This window comes from Nycticebus coucang, chromosome 14 (genome assembly GCF_027406575.1).
Source record: "Nycticebus coucang isolate mNycCou1 chromosome 14, mNycCou1.pri, whole genome shotgun sequence".
Lineage (NCBI taxonomy): Eukaryota > Metazoa > Chordata > Mammalia > Primates > Lorisidae > Nycticebus > Nycticebus coucang.
Window position 1 is genome coordinate 39783233 of NC_069793.1, and position 19030 is coordinate 39802262.

General features: G+C 34.7%; 1 protein-coding gene across 1 annotated transcript in view; it reads right to left on the reverse strand.

The window, feature by feature from the left end:
* The window catches only part of LUZP2 (leucine zipper protein 2), a 489127-nt gene that overhangs the window by 240158 nt on the left and 229939 nt on the right, over positions 1 to 19030 (reverse strand). The window contains exon 5 of the mRNA XM_053562887.1: positions 18137 to 18199. Coding sequence (XP_053418862.1) covers positions 18137 to 18199 — 63 coding nt within the window. The remainder of the gene's footprint in view (positions 1 to 18136; positions 18200 to 19030) is intronic.

Sequence of the window (19030 nt, forward strand, 5' to 3'; positions counted from 1 at the left end):
GGCCATAGGCTATTTAAATAACTCACTTAAACATTTTCAAGCAAAGTCCACACTTTATTTAGCACACTGACTGCCACATTCACTAAAAGAACATTTTTCCTTGGGCCCACAGTATTTTATTACGAAAATAGAATAAAAACTTTGAAGACAAGATGACCCTAAAACATAAATCAATAACAAAATTATCTAAAAACTTAAAAATTTTAAGGTAATAATTAATGCATAACCTGAAAAATAGTTTATAACTCACAAGCAGTTAATGTGCTTATAATTCACATATTGATAAAATCAAAACTGGCATACCTTTTTAATACATCATTAATCATAATACACCCATCTATTATTTACTTAAACCTTAATTTGTTAGTTTCTTCTTTCTTCTTTCCTTCCCTCCCTCTCCCTTTCTTCCCCTTTTCCTTCCTTCCTTCCTTCCTTCCTTCCTTCCTTCCTTCCTTCCTTCCTTCCTTCCTTCCTTCCTTCCTTCCTTCCTTCCTTCCTTCCTTCCTTCCTTCCTTCCTTCCTTCCTTCCTTCCTTCCTTCCTTCCTTCCTTCCTTCCTTCCTTCCTTCCTTCCTTCCGGAACACAGAGTGTAGTAGTTCCTCAGAGTATAGCAGGTAAGACAGCCACATTAACAAAACTAGTTAGCAATCTGGTGAAAAGCCACAATAAAGAGATATGCACCAATTATTATGGGAACAGATGATAAAGTCTGAAAAGATAAAGAGAGGAGACACCTTTAAAGAGCAACAGGCCTGAATGATGTGCAATTGCAGGGAGGAAAATATGTGTGCAGCCTGGAACCAGAAAAATGTGGAATTGGCTCTATACTTCCACAAAACCATGAAATTCATATTTGGCTTAACTTTAATCCGTTTTTCAAAAGGCTAATCCAAAGTGAATTATACCTAAAATCTGTATATTTGTGCATATACATGTATGTATATGTGTTCATTTATTTATATATAAACAATGCCTAATCATATAATGCATGTTTCAATAAATAACAATATTTTAGATGATCAGAGTGACACAAAACTGAAATTTTATACAGATTCTCCTTTTTTTATAGTTAGCAGCATGTAGTGCTAGAAGCATTCCTTTTATATCATCCCTGAGTGAGTATTGCCCTGTTTTGCTGGAAAACTCATTCTTTGGACACAAATTGGACTTCGTGGCTATAGAGTAAGACACTGCAACTGCACATGTGCCAAAGAAAACGAATTGGAAATTCTGTTGCTAGAAATTCATTACTGCTAGACAATGAATTCCACTAGCTTTTTAAAGAACACTGGTAAGTAATTTAACTTTTTTGACAAAATCAATGAGCCACTTCCAATGACTGAGAATAAAGAGAAATCACAAGAAATCTTCCTATAGGTTCAACGGCACCAAATCTACTGCTGACTACAGATTCTTATAATTTATCATTGTCACTATTTTGTTTTGAAAGAAAATCTCCAAGATCCTTCATGGTAAAATAAGTTTTGTTATATATTTTTAAAAGTAATCATAATAAAATTTCATAAGACTTCTAAGTGTATGAGCTAAATAAAAAGAAAAAAATAGTAGAATTAAATCAAGAGAGATTATAGTTATACCCATTTAAGGGGTTAAACTATCTTAAAGTTTTTGCCTCTGACGTTGAAAAAAGAAAGTTCTGTATCTTTAGACACAGTTCTGCTCTGTTCTGTTAATTCACAAGACATTGGACATGAAGTGATTCATCAATAGTCTCAAGTTTTATGATGAGGAGTGTATAGAGGTGTATTTAATAAAATAACACAGGAAATCACTAGCAGCTCCACAAATGACATTACTTTCTTTTTTTTTTAATTTTTTCTTTTTTTTTATTAAATCATAGCTGTGTACATTAGTATGATCATGGGCATTACTTTCAATAAAAATCTCAGGAAGTTTATAGTCTCCTTCCCACCAAAATGGGTTTTATCTCCTATTTTCTAGATTGTTGATCCTAAAGAGAGAAAAAGAATAATAATAACAATAATGAAGAAAAATAAACTTAGAGAACTCGGGTTAGGTATTCATTTGGTTACTTATTAAAACATCACTCTGTATTACACAGAACATTAAAAACTGGGGATGAATACAGAACAAATAGATACTTTCTCTCCTTGCAATGGGGAAGTTATTGCTATGTGTAGACTTTGACATACAAAAAATAGCACACTGCTGGAACTCACAGGAATGCACTTATCTAGCTGACAAGGAGTTTACCAGGCCCTATGGGGATGCATCAAAGTCCTCCACAAAAGTTGGGAGATTAATTTACTTGAGCTACATACCTCATTGCTAAATATCACTATGGTCCCTCCAAAACTGCCTTGAAGGGTGAACTAGGCACTGGCATTGATGTGTAGCTTCCCAAGGGGAATACCTCACAGGTGACCATGCCGATGTTCACCAATGGGGTACGTAGCACTTTTTCTAGGATGAGTACATGAAAATTGTCTAACCTCATACATAAAGATAATAAAAGCTCTCAAGGCATGGAACAGATCTTATAAGAAAAGAACAATTTTTCATATAAAATATAAATATGTCCAGTCAGTCATGCTGAATAAAAGTTGACATCAGTTACTTGTTAGTACATCAGTCCCTAAGTTTTCAGTTAGTTCATCAGTTGGTGCAAAGGAATTAACTATCTGTGACAACTGTAGTTTTCTCTGATCTTTATAGACATGTACTCAGAGTTTTGCTTGTATTTCTCAGTCATGACATAGACATAGATCTCTGAAAAATGTTCCAAGAGGCTAGTAAATATAGTTTTTATATAGGTAAGCCTAAATTTCCAGCTAAAACTCTTGTTATATTGCTAGAGAAAGACTGGGAAAAGAAAATTAGTGGGCATGTGGCTGTTTCCATTATACTACCTTATTTTAAGTCAACTGGATACCAGAAGAGGCAGTGGACAGAGGACAATTGACAAATGGCCCACATACATTAAAAGTACAATGAATAATACATGTCATCAGAAACCCAGAAGATGCATGAAATGTGTGAACTTCTGACATTATCTACAAGCACTAGTTTGAGATATACAGTTTAGACAATAAAGCTCTAATCAGCGTTCCTCAAACTCCACATGAGGTCGTGATTGTATTTGTTCCCATTTTGTTTTTTTTACTTCAAAATAAGATATGTGCAGTGTGCAGAGGAATTTGTTCATATTTTTTTTTTAAATTATTGTCCGGCCCTCCAGCGGTCTGAGGGACAGTGAACTGGCCCACTGTTTAGAAAGTTTGAGGACCTCTGTGTAAACCAACTATCTTTCAGTAGCAAAATATCTAATTTTTACTGAACCAAAAAAAGTTTTGGTTTTTTTTTTATTTCCTTCTTTAAAATTGTAAAATAGGCTCAGAGCCCATAGCTCAGTGGTTAGGATGCCGGCCACATGTGATGAGGCAGGCAGGTTTGAACCCGGCCCAGGGCAGCTAAAACAACAATGACAACTGCAACAACAACCAAATAGCCAGATATTGTGGCAAGCACCTGTAGTCCCAGCTACCTGGGGGTGGGGGCTGAGGCAAGAGAATTGCTTAAGTCTGAGAGTTTGAGGTTGCTGTGAGCTGTGACACCATGGCACTCTACCAAGGGTGACATAGTGAGACTCTATCTCAAAAACAAACAAACAAATAAAACCAAAATGGTAAAATACTCAGAATGCATTTCAGGGCAGTCTTCTTTGATATGAAACTGTGTCACTTATATGTGGATGATGTGAGAAACTTAACTGGAAAAAAGAAGCAATAATGGAGTTTTTAAAAGTCTTTTTACTTTTACTTTTGAAAATCAAAATGGGTTTTTTTTTAATTATAAGTAGAAAATATATTTGCTAAATAAGTTCAAATTGTGAAAAATGTTATAAACTTGTGTTAGTCTCCTTTAAAATAAATGGAAGTGTCATCCCATAGCAGCAGTTTTCCACAGTGTCAGCAGAGGTATAATAATCTTTTCTAGAAAAGAAAAATGCATGGAATTACAATATTCTACATAACGGAGAGTGTTTTATGAAGAATACAAAAGAAGTTTATTTTCTTGCAGCTGTAGCAAGAATAGTGAACTTTGGCAATGGACACCTGCATGTGATATTTAGAAAGATTAAAAGCGACAGTCATTGACGTGCTTAGTGTCACATTTATTTCGAAGTTTATGGCCATGGGGTGGAGGAACACCCGGCAGAGTTTAAAAAGCCCCTGAAAAGGAGAGGGGAAATTAAATGCCTTCTTCCTTCTCCTTTCTCTTTGAAATTAAGCAACCTGCAGTAACTAAGATTTAATTTTCTTAGGCCTTCCTTCTATTTTGCTCCCATTTCAAATGTGTTTTGCTTGATTACTGGATTGTGCAGGTGTAGTGAAAACATGTAAGGTGCAATTACACAGGTAAGACTTTAGCGACAGGAGAGGTGGTGGCAGAGGCAGTTTCTCATTCCCTTTTTGATGCTATTTTTTATTTTAAAATTATATAAAGCTAGTAATAAAATAGCCCGAAACACTCACTGAGTATCTACTGGGTTCCTTAATGGTACTGATGGTGGTGATAGGAAAGGGAAAACAGGGGGAGGAAGAGGAGCTAGAGATATTAATGCAAGGCGGTTGTACAACGGGGACCAGGAGCACATGTGCTTCAGGGCAGTGGTCCCCAAATCCGGATCTTGTTTTTAACATTTCAGTTGCTTATTTTCTATTATTGTAAACTTATTTAAGTTGTTGGTATAGTGTAATAGGCCCGTTGGCTGCTTTGCTATCCAGCATTTGGACCTACCAGCAACCTGAAATTTTGTATTTGGTAAATCGGTTCTTTCTCATAGTACAGAATTTGAGCAGATCATTTAATCAGTTGATGCTTCCTTCCATGGCTAATAAAAATACGTGAGACCAATACCAGACTGTACTATATCCTCTCCACAGCAGTCTTCAGACCACACTTTTGGCACTACAGAGGCTGCTGTTGAACATTTCTTTGACAAGCCTTTTTAAAGTTACTCACATTGCACGTCATTTCCTGCATGACCTTTTCAACTGTCAATAGAAAACCTTTTACATAAATTTAAGAAATTCTGATCGTCAGCCCTTACTGATTCTGAATCTCTAAACAGCGTTTGTAAATTTCCAAATTAAGAAAGCTCTACAAATGATTGCTACCCTGTTTCCCCCAAAATAAGACAGTGTCTTATTTTAAGGTGTGCTCCCAAAGATGCGCTAGGTCTTATTTTCAGGGAACGTCCTATCTTTCCTGTAAGTAGGTCTTATTTTGGGAGGATGTCTTATTTTTGGGAAAACAGGGTGGTAGCTAGCCAGTACCTGCCAGTGACAGCGTGTGACAACCACTGACTCAGAGACTTGCTGTCCAAAGCATGGTACACCCACTGGCAACACTTGGGAACTTGTTAGACTTTCAAGTCTCATCCTTAATAAGAAAATTCATTTTTCCAAGATCCCCTGGTGCTTCTCATGCATATTAAAGTTTTAAAATCATGGGGAAGACACTAAATTTTTTTAAATGTATTGAATAAGAAAGATATTTAAGTCAATATGAAAAGCTAAATTTAATCATGTATAACACATGGTTTTAAAGGCACAAGTGTGCTTAATGTATATCAAAAGTTCCTTTCTATATAATAGAAGTTCATTTGTAATTTCTCAATATTAATTTTAGATTGCTAATATGTACCATGTGTTAAGAGATTTATTTTTTATAGAAAACATTAAATGGTAATGTAAATGTACCAAAATTTATTAATCCATTCGTGGATCGATGGGCACTTGGGCTTTTTCCATGACTGAGCAATTATGAATTGGACTGCATATATGTACACCATGGAATATTATGCAGCCTTAAAGACAGAGGGAGACTGTGTTACCTCTTTCATGTTTACATGGATGGAGCTGGAACATATTCTTCTTAGTAAAGTATCTCAAGAATGGAAGAAAAAGTATCCAATGTACTCAGCCCTACTATGAAACTAATGTATAGCTTTCACATGAAAGCTATAACCCAGTTATAACCTAAGAATATGGGGAAGGGGGAAAGGGAAGGGAGGGAGAGGGGAGGTGGGCGGAGGGAGGGTGATTGGTGGGATTACACCTGCAGTGCATCTTTACAAGGGTACATGTGAAACTTAGTAAATGTCTGAACACAATATAACTAAGAAAATGCCAGGAAGGCTATGTTAACCAGTATGATGAAAATGTGTCAAACGGTCTATAAAACCAGTATATGGTGCCCTATGATCTCATTAATGTACACAGCTATGATTTAATAATAATAATAAAAAAGGTAATGTGAATGGATGTTTCCCCGTGCATGTGGTTATAAAAAAACCCTCAGAACACAGGTCTCAAAGGCTGATAGAGAAAATTGCTACATCTAGTGTTGCTTTCTGCAACATTCAGATGTAAAGTAGAGAAGAGTTCAGTATTGTTTTGAACCAGGTAGGGCAGCTACAGTGGTAAATAGCTCACATTTTCATGTATCTCTAAATTTCTTTGAGGTTGAAAAACATCTATGCTATATTAACATGAACAGACTATTTACAGAAAAGGGAAGGAAAAAGTAGAAAGGATTAAAAAGGGAGATGTCTCAGCTGATAGTTGGGATTATATTTAAATGATATAGAAAATTTTCACAATACAATTAGGCATGATGCAGAAGTAGTGTGGAAATTAATGGTTGGAGATAAAACAGATGGTTGTTTTCCAATCTTATGTAAATTGTATCATATGGCCAGAGTTTCAGTTCACTCTCAGAATAAATATCAGGAAATGGAATCTGTGGTCCCATAGCACATTTACGTAATTAGTGCTAGTGATAACCTGGATTACTTGTACCATCTCGTCTCTACCTGCGTTAGTTTCTTGTGGTTACTGTAAAGTATCACTACAAATTGGGTGACTTAAAAGAACCAAAATTCATTCTTTAGTAGTTCAGAAAACCAAAAGTGAAAAGTCACCAACCTGGGCTCATAAAGGAAGCAGGGTTGAGCTCTCTCTAGAATCCTCAAGGAAGAATCTGGTCTTTGTCTGCTTCAGTTTCTCGTGGGTGTTGGCTTTCCTTGGCTTGTGGCTGCATCCTTCTCATTTTGGAGATAAGTGTTTTAAAATGCCTCTCTGTGTGTCTTCACATCACCTCCTCCTCTGTGTGTGTGTCAAATCTCTCTCTGCCTTTCTCTCATAAGGATACTTGTGATTGCATGTAGGGTCTACCGGGATAATCCAGGATAAACTCACCATCTCAACATCCTTGTTTATCACACACACAAACATGTTTTTTCTTATAAGGTAACATGTGCAGGGATTAGGACATGATGTCTTTGGGCCATTTGTTCAGCCTACCTGACGTATTTTCCATGTAAGTGATGATTAAAGATTATACTATAAATAAAGTAACATGTAGTTTGCTAAAGTCGTATATTAACATTTCACAGTTATGGGAAAGAAAACAAAGACCACACCACAGTTGCTCTCACAGACTGTACCTTAGTAGACACGACTGTGGGGTTCAGTGTTGATGTATTTTTTTAAAGATAACATTAAGAAGCACAAATATGAAGTTTCAGAGATATGATTTAAAGCCAATATAGGTAGGTAGGTAGGTAAGTAGATAGATAAATTGATAGGTTTTTATTAAAAAAAAAAAAAAAACTCTGCCAGAATTTTTACTGCCTAAGACATCTACATTTTCCTTGTAAGCACTGGCATTTTAATAATACTGAAGGAAAGAAGAGTTTTAATTGCCTAAGTAATTGTTCCAAAATATTTCCAACACTCTGAATTTGTGCACACACTAGAAATAAACTATAAAATAATGTTTTCATAAAACTGACTTTCTTTAAAGCCACCATTTCACTCCCATTAGTATAGGTTAAATAATAAAAGTATTTTAGAATAGTTTCAGTTGATAATCTGATAACTACTCCTGGTACAGTCTTCTTCAACCAAGTACATGGAGATGAACATTTATCAGATGACCAAAGCTTCTCTTGTGTTATGTTGATGGAGAATCTGTGTGTAGCAAGGAAATACAAAAAAGTAAAGAGAAAAGAACCATAATATGTTTGGAATAATGCAGAATTTTAGGGAAGAGAACATTGCTAACAAAGATATGGTGAAGAGAATACATTTGGCATAACTTGAGACCAGAAGTGAATAAAATATTACTTATATCCTATGATCTGGATGATGTTAAGAAAATGATTGAGGATAGTTGAGGGCAATAGAAGTGCTTGATAGCTTTCTGGATATATTTTACTCTATCAGTCCAATGTCTAGACACACTTGCATAATGGGCCCTTCTTTCTTATGGCAAGTCTGTCTGTGTTTTGAGCAGGGATAAACTCATCCAAGATAAAGGCAATAATAGTTCTGAGACTTTGCCAGTCAATTGCCATTTTCCTGGCTGTGATGATTGGCTGAAGTATATGATCCATTCAGTATTTTTCCTAGGATTCTGGCTGTATCCATCAGATTGGCTTCCCAATGCTTTCTTATAACAGATACTTCACAGCTCTTGAGGGCTACAGTCATAGTCTTTGCAAGTAAGGTGGCCTGAGATTGGATTTGGCTATAGTATACCAGCAGAGTTATCTCTTACTCACATCGATCTATAAATAATATCCTTTACCTCAAGGGAACTTTTGAGGTAGTAACATTTTTTCATGTTTTCTTTCTTGGTTGTGGGAAGATGGCCATCAATTCTAATTCTTTCATACTTTTCAAAAGCCACCCTAGATGAAACCTTCAGTTGTTACTCCACCTGGTAAAGTTATTGTCCTTGTCATTTCCCTTGCAACATTTCATGGAAAAATGGTTATTTTAATGTGTTTTGTATTATATTTTATTCAATTTTCATAATATTATTGTATCATATATGACAAGTATGTCACCTATTATTTAACATTAAATATTTTTTTCATATTCCTTAGGGACAAGGATTATTTTATATCACCTAAATTTCATAATACTCACATCACTTTGGAATCATGCAGAGTATTGGGACAATATTGATAATTAGGAGATGTGTTCATTCTAGGAATGAACATATGAATACAAAAATCATATACGAAGTCAGACCACTAAGTTTTCAAATTCATACTAGAAAAAAAAATGCTACATACCTCATTGCCGAATTTCACCATGGTCACCTTTGAACTACTACTCCCCTGGCTATCTGGTGACCACAGTCAAGGTCAGCAATGACATCTGCATCTAAATAAGCAATAGTAGAATAGCTCCATAGACTGACTTACAGTAATGTTTCTTCTTCACCTATTTATAAACAATAGCTGAGCTATTTCCATGGGATATACAAATTGCCACTGGTGATGGAATGGTTTAACTAGTATCATTCCAAAGTCATGTCCATCTGGAATCTCAGAAGGGGAGTTCATTTGGAAATGGAGTATTTTCACATGTAATTAAGTTGAAAAAAATCAGACTTGAGTAGAGTGCATCCTAAATCCAGTAATTTGTGCCTTTATAAGAAGAGGACAGGGCACACCTGACACAGACAAGCACAAAGAAGAGATCAGGCGAAAATGAAAGCAGAGATTGGAGCGATGCAACCACAGCGATATAATGGGAGAGATTGCCTGGAGACATCAAAGGAAGAGGCAAGGAAGGACGGAGTATTCCATACACATTTGAGGGAGACCATGACTCTACTGACACTTCCATTTCAGACTTGTAGCCTCTAGAACTGTGAGAGAGCAAATTTCTGTTGTTTGAAGCCACTCAGTTTTTTGTACATTTTAACCATAGCCCTAGGCCCACATAAAGATGGGCCATAGTAAGCTTTAGCTACTGCAGACATAATTAACGAGAATAAGAGTTGACAAAAAATTCACAGAAATCATCATTTAAGTGATGCAATCCGCAGGAATAAAGTTAAGTTATAAAGAATGTTTTAAAATTCTCTTTGGTGTGTCCTGGATTCATTGTGTATTTGACTCAAACTCTCACACCGATTCATCCGCTGGCAGGTGTGAGAGTTTTGGAAATGACGACCCTGAAGCACTCTATCGCATTAGGAAGTGTTCCATCATCTCCACTTCAGTGTGTTTATTGAGGCAAGAAGATGGAATAATTTATTTTAGAAAGACTTATAGCCACAGGAATTGAACCAAAATGGGTTATCTTCTTAAAATTTGCTGAAGATTTTTCCAAATCACTAGTTACTGACCTTTATTATTTTTTGCTTCAGTCAAGGGCTCTTACTATCTGGACCCTCTTCCTTGAAAAAATACACATATGCACATATACTTTTTATCTATTACCTCTTCACTTCAGGATGGCCAGACATTCCCTCATAACAACCTTTATAGTGATATATTGTATGGTCTATGTATCCCTGTTACAGAAAATAGAAAATTAGTACATCATCTTTCATAGCCAAATTTGGAGTTAGTATTCAATGCTTCTTTCATTATTTAATTCATTGGTGCTAAGAACAGACTTAAACGAAGTATTGATTATTCTCAGTATATACAAAGTCCTGGCTCATGTTGTTTTCTGTAAAAAAAAAAAAACATAAAGTGTTATGTAGGCTAACGTCAAGGAGTTTGTATCGCATTGGAAAAATTCTTAAAAGTACAAGCAGAATTTAGTATTTTCCAGCATTTATCCCAAACATCACAGCGAATGAACTCTTTGCAGTCTTACACTAAGAATGTAGTGTTTCTACCTCTTAGATGTAGATCCTGAAGTGAATAGACAAATTTTAAGAAAGCACATTATTATCCAATGTAGAATTTCTACTCCACTTTTGTTTTAATGTAGAGGCAAAGTCTTAACAGAATCTTTATTTACAGCTTAGTCAGATATCTTGGTGCAGGGAAAAATAAAGGAGTTTTAAGAGCCCTGAATGACTACTTTAAGTACTAAAGGGGTGCCCGTCTGTATATTTTCAATCTTTAGCTTATGGCCTTGTATTGATAAACATTCCACTAAAAAATTTAATATTTAGTTCTCACATATGGTTAAGAACATGCACGATTTCTCTTTCCCTTTGGGGGGAAGAGGGGAGAGGAAGAGTCTCAAGCTGTCGCCCTGGATAGAGTGCTGTGGCATCACAGCTCACAGCAATCTCAAACTCTTGGGCTTCAGTGATTCTCTTGCCTCAGCCTCCCAAGTAGGTAGGACTACAGGTGCCCACCACAACGCCTGGCTTTTTTTTGGTTGTAGTTGTCATTGTTTTTTGGCAGGCCCAGGATGGATTCGAACCTGCCAGATCAAATGTATGTGGCTGGCATCCTGCTGACTGAGCTCCAGGCACCAAGCCAATGCAAGATTTCTTGAAGAGGCTTTCACTTGATTGCTTTAAAGCTCAAAATATTGAGAAAAACAAAATAATCATTTGAAACTAACATTATTTCACCATCTATTATTTGATTTGGTACCTAGAAATATACACCATGGCAGAATACATTTGATGTGATTGTTCCATGAGAAAGAATATAAACGGGCGGCGCCTGTGGCTCAAGGAGTAGGGCCCCGGTCCCATATGCCGGAGGTGGCGGGTTCAAACCCAGCCCCGGCCAAAAAAAAAAAAAAAAAAAAGAATATAAACAAAAAACAGAGCCAAGAGGTGAAACCCAGAAAGCACCTAACTCACAATGGAGCTTTGGAAAGTTCCAACAATCCAACATGGAAGTAAAAAGTGATGCCCTAGACAAGACACAGAGAGACACAGAGATAGATGAAATATTGTGCTTGAAATGCTCTGAATTACTACTCATACTTCACACTTTCTAGCCCCATTCCCCACTCTGTTTGTCTTAAGAAAGTCTCATTATTTCTTTCCTCTTTCATCCAGATTTTGCTTTCTATATTGTCTTTCATTGTTTCCTAGATAGGATTTTAACTTCTGAAGGCCCCACATTCCTTGAGTCAGGCTATTATGTAGTCTGTTCCAGTATGACTACCTAGATGAAAAAGCAAAATATCTTCTGCCCTCTGCAGCATGTGCTTAAAATATATAGATGTCTGAATACTTTTTCTTCCTCCAACGGACATCTTAAACCTTAAAAAGAAAATGTCTAGGTGCTCATGTAAAAGTACCTTTTAATTAAATATCCTTTCCTATTCTTCATTGGACCTCATCTGATATAATGTTTTGTTTATAAACAAAAATAAACAGAAACATTATTTTATATAATCTAAAATAAATAAGAAAACCATTAGGTGTGTTCATATTTATGTTTATCTCCTTTAAAATTGTAGAATTATTACAAGAAATCAACCAACCTCTTTCCCATTCAAAATAAATAAGAGCTGGGAGTGTGCGGGTGGCAGAAAAATTGGATTGGTAAATGTTTAAGATATTTTAAATTTCCACATGGAAATTGTTAATTATTCTTTAACAACTTTACAAAAATCCACATTATCATCTCAAAAAAATAATCACCTAGGGAATATTTAGCTTCTTCTATCAATCTGTTTATACCTGTATCATCTCCATCATTTCTTTCTACTTTGTTTATTTTATTAAATCATAGCTGTGAACATTAATGCAATCGTAGAGTACAATGTGCTAATTTTATATACAATTTGAAATATTTTCATCAAACAGGTTAACATAGCCGTCATGGCATTTTCTTAGTTATTGTGTTAAGACATTTGTATTACACGTTTAGTAAATTTCACATGTACCCTTGCAAGATGCACCATAGGCGTGGTCCCATCACTTACCCTCCCTCCATCCATCCTCTCCCCTCCCCTCCTCTCCCTATTCCCTTTTCCCATATTCTTGGGCTATAATTGGGTTATATCTTCCACATGAAAGCTATAACTTGGTTTCATAGTAGGGCTGAGTACAATGGATACTTTTTCTTCCATTCTTGAGATACTTTGTTTCTTGAATTACACTTTTAACTTTCTTACTTCCAAACTAAAATATTCCAAGTAATGCCTATATAATTTCACTGGACAGAACAAGGGCAAACTATTTTTTTCACTAACTCAACCCTAATGGCTACACATAGATCATTCCCGAAATAATAAAACTAAAAATTTAAAGAATTAATATAACAAAGTAAAGTTAAAAATATTTAATTGGTAACAAATTATGACCATTAGGGTGTAAAGAAGTCCAAAATGTTTTAGTTATAAATTTTCATCTAATATATTTTCAACGTTATAGAAATTGATATTAGTAAATCTAATAAAAAACTCCCCATTAACAAATCTTACATTTGTGGAGTTGTATTTCTTTTGGAATTATCCTAGCCACATAGTTATCAAATTATGACTTTACCATAAAAGCATCCCCCCAAATCAAAGCATTTCACTAGTGCTCATGTTTACTTGTTATGAACAATTAATAATTTTATTCCTAAGAAGTGTCTTTTTAGTTGAATTCTTTTCTTTTTCTTTTTTGTCATTTTATTTTATTTCAAATTAATATGAGGGTAAAAATTTTATGTTACTTTGTTCTCACTTCCAAGGTAAAGTTCAAGTTGTAGCACAGCCCTTCACCCAGGGGGTATGCTGAACACTCTCACATTCTGCACAGTAAGTGAGATCCTGCCAATCACCCTCTCCTGAGCCCCCTCCGCCCACCAGCTTATCCCCTCCCCTCTACTAGACTGTATTTGTGTTTTATCATTCGTGTGGGTATGTAATGTAATTGTTTGAATACAGGGTGTACATAAAGTGCATATGCAATTTAAAATTCACAGCTTTTTAAAATTGCACATGAACTATGGACACCTGCACTGGTTTCATATTAGTGTTGAGTGCATTGGAGATTTTATATATATATAAATATATATATATTTAAAATGCATATATACATATATGTATATATGTGTTTATATACATATATATGCAAAAAGTATATATATATATATACACACACACATATTTTTCCATTCTTGAGATACTTTACTAAGAAGAATGTGTTTCAGCTCCATCCAGGTAAAAATAAAAGATGAAAGGTCGCCATATTTTCTAATGGTTGAACAGTACCCCAAGGCATATATTTGCCACAGGTTGTTAATCCATTTATGGGTTGAGCATTTGGGTTGCTTGGAACTTATGAACTGAGCTGTAATAAACATTCTGGGGCAAATGTCTTTGCAGTAAAATAATTTTTGCTCTTCTAGATATGGGATTGTAGTAATGGGATTGTGGTATTAAATGGAAGGTACAATTTTAGTTCTTTAGGACTTCTTCATAATTATTTCCATAACAGTTGTATTAGTTTACAAACCTATTAGCAGTGTAGAAGTGTTCCCTTCTTGCCACATCCATGTCAGCCTTTGCAGATTTGGGACTTTGTGATTTGGACTAATCTTACCGGAGTTAGATAACATCTCAGAGTGGTTTTGATTTGCATTTCTCTGAAGATTAAATATGAAGAGCATTTTTCATGTGTTTGTTGAACATTCATCTGTCTTCAGAGAAGTTTCTGTTCAAATCTCTTACCCAGTTAGAATGGCTTTGTTTGCTTTTTTTCCCACTGATTACTTTGAGTTCTGTGTAGATTCAAGTTATCAGGACTTTGTCAGATCCTAACATGCAAAAATTTTCTCCCATTCTGAAGACTGTTAGTTTTGTATGTGGTTCCCTTAGCTGTGTAGAATCTTTTAAGTTTGATCAAATCCCTTTTATTTATTTATGTTTAATGTTGCTGCAATTGCTAGGAGGGTTTTCCTCATAAAATTTTTTCCTAGGCCAATATTTTCAAGCATTTTCTCTATACTCTTTTCCAGAATTTTTATTGTTTCCTGACTTAAATTTAAATCTTTTATCCAGTAATAGTCAATCTTTGTCAGTGGTGAGAGATAGGGGTCCAATTTCAGTCTTCTACATATGACTAACCAGTTCTCCCAGCACCATTTATTAAACAGAGATTCTTTTCCCTAATGTATGCTTTTGTTAGGTTTATCAAAGATCAAATGGTGATATATGGCTGGGTTCATCTTTAGATTCTCTATTCTATTCCATAGATTTATGTCTCTTTTTTTGTGCCAGTACCATGCTGTTTTGATCACTCTAGACTTGTAGTGTAACCTGAAGTCTGGTAACGTGATGCCTCCTGATTTGTTTTTATTTCTACAAAATGTGTTGCCTGTTCAGATTTTTCTGGTTCCACATGAAATAAAGTACTGATGCTTTGATGGAGATTGCATTAAATCCGTAGATTGCTTTGGGTAGTATGCACATTTTTTAAATGTTGATTCTTCCCAGCCGCAAACATCATATGTTCTTCCATTTGTTAACATCTACTATTTCTTTTCTCAGGGTTTCATAGTTTTCTTTGTAGAGATAATTCACATCCTTTGTTAGATACATACCCAGGCATTTTATTTTCTTTGGAGATACTGTCAAAGGGATAGAGTCTTATGACTTTATTGTTGTCTTGAGTGTTATTGGCATATATGAAGGCTCCTGATTTGTGGGTATTGGTTTTGTATCCAGAGATGCCACTGTATTTCCTTGATCACTTTTAAGAACTTAATCGATGAGTTCCTGGAGTTTTCCAGGTATAAGATCATGTCATCCAGAAAGAGCAAGAGTTTGACCTTCTCAGTCCCAATTTGAATACTCCAATCTCCTTCTCTTGCCTGATTGCAATGGCTCGGACTTCTAGAACTATTTTGAACAGCAGTGGTGACAGTAGGCATCCTTGTCTAATTCCAGTTCTAAGGGGAAATGCTTTCAGTTTTACTCCATTCAATATGATATTGCTGTAGGTTTTTTGTAGATAGCCTCTAACGGTTTAAGAAATGTCCTACTTAAGCCTATTTTCTTGAGTGTTCTTATCAAGAAAAGATACTAGATATTGTCAAATACCTTTTATGCATTAATTGAGAGAATCATGTGGTCTTCCTTTTAATGTTATTTATGTGGTGAATTTATGGATTTGCATACGTTGAAAACCTGTGGGATGCTGCAAAAGCAGTCCTAAGAGGCAAATTTCTAACATTAGATGCGTTCATTGAGAAAACAGAATGAGAACAAGTTGACAATCTAATGGGCCATCTCAAGAACAGGAAAAGGAAGAACAATTCAACCCCAAACCTAGTAGAATAAAAGAAATAACCAAAATTAGAGCAGAATCAAATAAATTTGAAAACAAAACAAAACAAAACAAAACAGAAGATTAGCAAAATAAAAAGTTTGTTCTTTGAAAAGGTTAAAAAAATTGATAAAGCTTTGGCCAAACTAACCAAAAACAGAAAAGTAAGATCTATAATAACTTTAATCAGGAAGGAAAAGGGGAAATAACAACAGATATACAAAAGATTCTCAATGATTACTACAAAAAACTCTATGCCCAGAAATATGAAAATGTAGAGGAAATGGACTAATATCTTGAAACATGCCACATTCTTAAATTCAACCAGAAAGAATTAGAAAATTTTAGAAAATTTGAATAGACCTACATCAAGCACTGAAATATCACCAACTACACAAAATAGGCCAAAAAAGAAGGATCTTGACCAGATGATTTCACACCAGAATTCTACAAAACCTTGAAACAGTAACTAGTACCTATATTGCATAATCTATTTTTAACATAGAGAAAGAAGGAATCCTCCCCAATAATTTCTATGGAAATTTACTGATGATTTATGATTTATTTTTTCACCCTGAAACCCCAAATCAGTAAAAGACCCAAATAAAAAAAAAAGAAAGAAAGAAAAGGAAACTACAGACCAATATCATTAATGAATATTGATGCAAAAACATTCAGTAAGGTCTAAGCAAACAGAATACAAGGACATATTAAAAAAGTTATAACCCATGATCAAGTGGGTTTTATCTCAGGAATGCAAGATTGGTTTAAATTCTTGATTTTTAAAAATTAGTTAACATTAATAGTGAACCTATTCTACTTATATAAAGATATAAGTTAATCTAATTCTACATATAATTGTGTTCATATGGGTCTGTTTGTGTGTGTGTGTATATGTTTGTGTCTCGTGTGTGTGTGTGTGTGTGTGTATGAACCTATGAAAATTTTAGTACTGATGTTAAGGGAGCTTTAACTGTTTCCTCTGGGTTTCTTTTTGACTGGAGTAATAAGGTCTTCTCACTGAGCTTTAAATCATCATCAATGAACAAAAATACTATTCGAAATACCCAGTATTCTGATAACTTTGGTCTGTTGATATTTTTCCATTATAATCAGGAAATAAAGTACTAGGCATCAGAGAAAATATTATCAAATTCACCCATTACCCTTTATTTAGAAGACTCAAAAGAAACATATCATTAAAAACTAGAAGTCATTTAGAATTGTTCAGGCTTCCTTTCTTCTACACTTTCTTCTCACATTTGGGAAATCATTTTAAGGTCGTAATCAGAATGGGGATGAAGAATGATGATGCCAAAGTATGTGTAAAGTTTATCCTTTAACTTTTACATCAAGATAGAAGTCATTTAGGAAAAATATAGGTCATTCATTGTCTTGAATATAAAGAAAGGAAGGAAGGAAGGATTAGTAAAGGCTAAAGAGATGGACACAAGATTCACTATATACCATAAGTCATGGGATTGATCAAAGAAGATATACCTTTAGTCAGTCATGATTTCATCATCCTAATTAGCTAATTTCATTTTATAAAAGAAATGAAAATGTGAAAATATAAATGTAAGGGAAAAATAGACAAAGAATCAAAAGAAAAAATTCAGTATATAGGGTTCTTAAATTTAAAAAAATATGAAAAGTATTACATTCTTTATCTTCAAATCTATATTACACAAAGATTATCCTTATATACATTTTTCATTTCATATTGGCTCTGTCTGGCATGCAGCCAATTTCTAGCTAGTTTTTTTTCTTCAGTGTCTGTGATGTCATTTGATAGACAAATAAATTTGTGAAAATCAAAACTGATTTTTTTTTATTATTAGCCCAGCAAAATATAATTAGAAAATAAATTAGGCAAGTTTGGACTAATGAAATTAGCAAGTAATATATACATAAAAATAATCCAGTCTTTGAAATACTTAGAAATACTTTGAAATACTTAAAGAAGTTTCTCTCCATTAGTCTATAACTGAAGGTTAAGTTTGTATGTGACTAATTATTTAAGCTATGGCAAATTTATGTACGTATTTGTATGTAATCTTTGATTTGTATAAAAATTTGACTGAAATCCAAATCTTACCTCATTCTGGAGGTCTCGGATCATTTTGCTTTTCCTTTCCACTTCAGTCTTTAAAAAATTAATCTGAAAATAAGTAGAACATTATATAGACAAGTTCCAATCTCATATCAATCACTTTCACATTTTTACCTGTTTGAGAAATAATAAAATGATTATGATTATCCTTACATTCATAAATATAGAATAGCTAGGTGTTGTGGTGAGTGCCTATAGTCCCAGCTACTTGGGACACTGAGGCAAGAGAATAGTTTAAGCCCAAGAGTTTGAGGTTGCTGTGAGCTGTGACGCCATAGCACTCTATCAAGGGTGACGGCTTGAGGCTCTGTCTCAAAAAAATAACAAATAAATAAATATTGAAAAGGAATAAAGAATTAAAGTGTTCATTAACCAAAACCTTCATCATTTAATTCACACAGATGTTCACTGACTACATAGAAATACTTTTTTCTCATATAACAAAAAATGTTGTTGTTGTTGTTTTTAATTGAGAGAACATGTACATTATGACTGTGGCTAAATTCTCACCTGGCTAAATTCATTATTTAAAAACGTGGTTTAGGGCAGCGCCTGTGGCTTAGTGAGTAGGGTACTGGCCCCAAATCCCGAGGGTGGCAGGTTCAAACCCGGCCCAGGCCAAACTGCAACAAAAAAATAGCCAGGCTTTGTGGTGGGGGCCTATAGTCCCAGCTACTCAGGAGGCGGAAGCAAGAGAATTGCCTAAGCCCAGGAGTTGGAGGTTGCTGTGAGCTGTGATATCACAGCACTCTACAGATGGCAATAAAGTGAGACTTTGTCTCTTAAAAAAAAAAAAAGGTGTTTCTTTTAACAAAATAAGTAGGTATCTCTATTAAGCCTAGGTATCTCTATTCCTAACACACTCTCTAGGTAATTTTG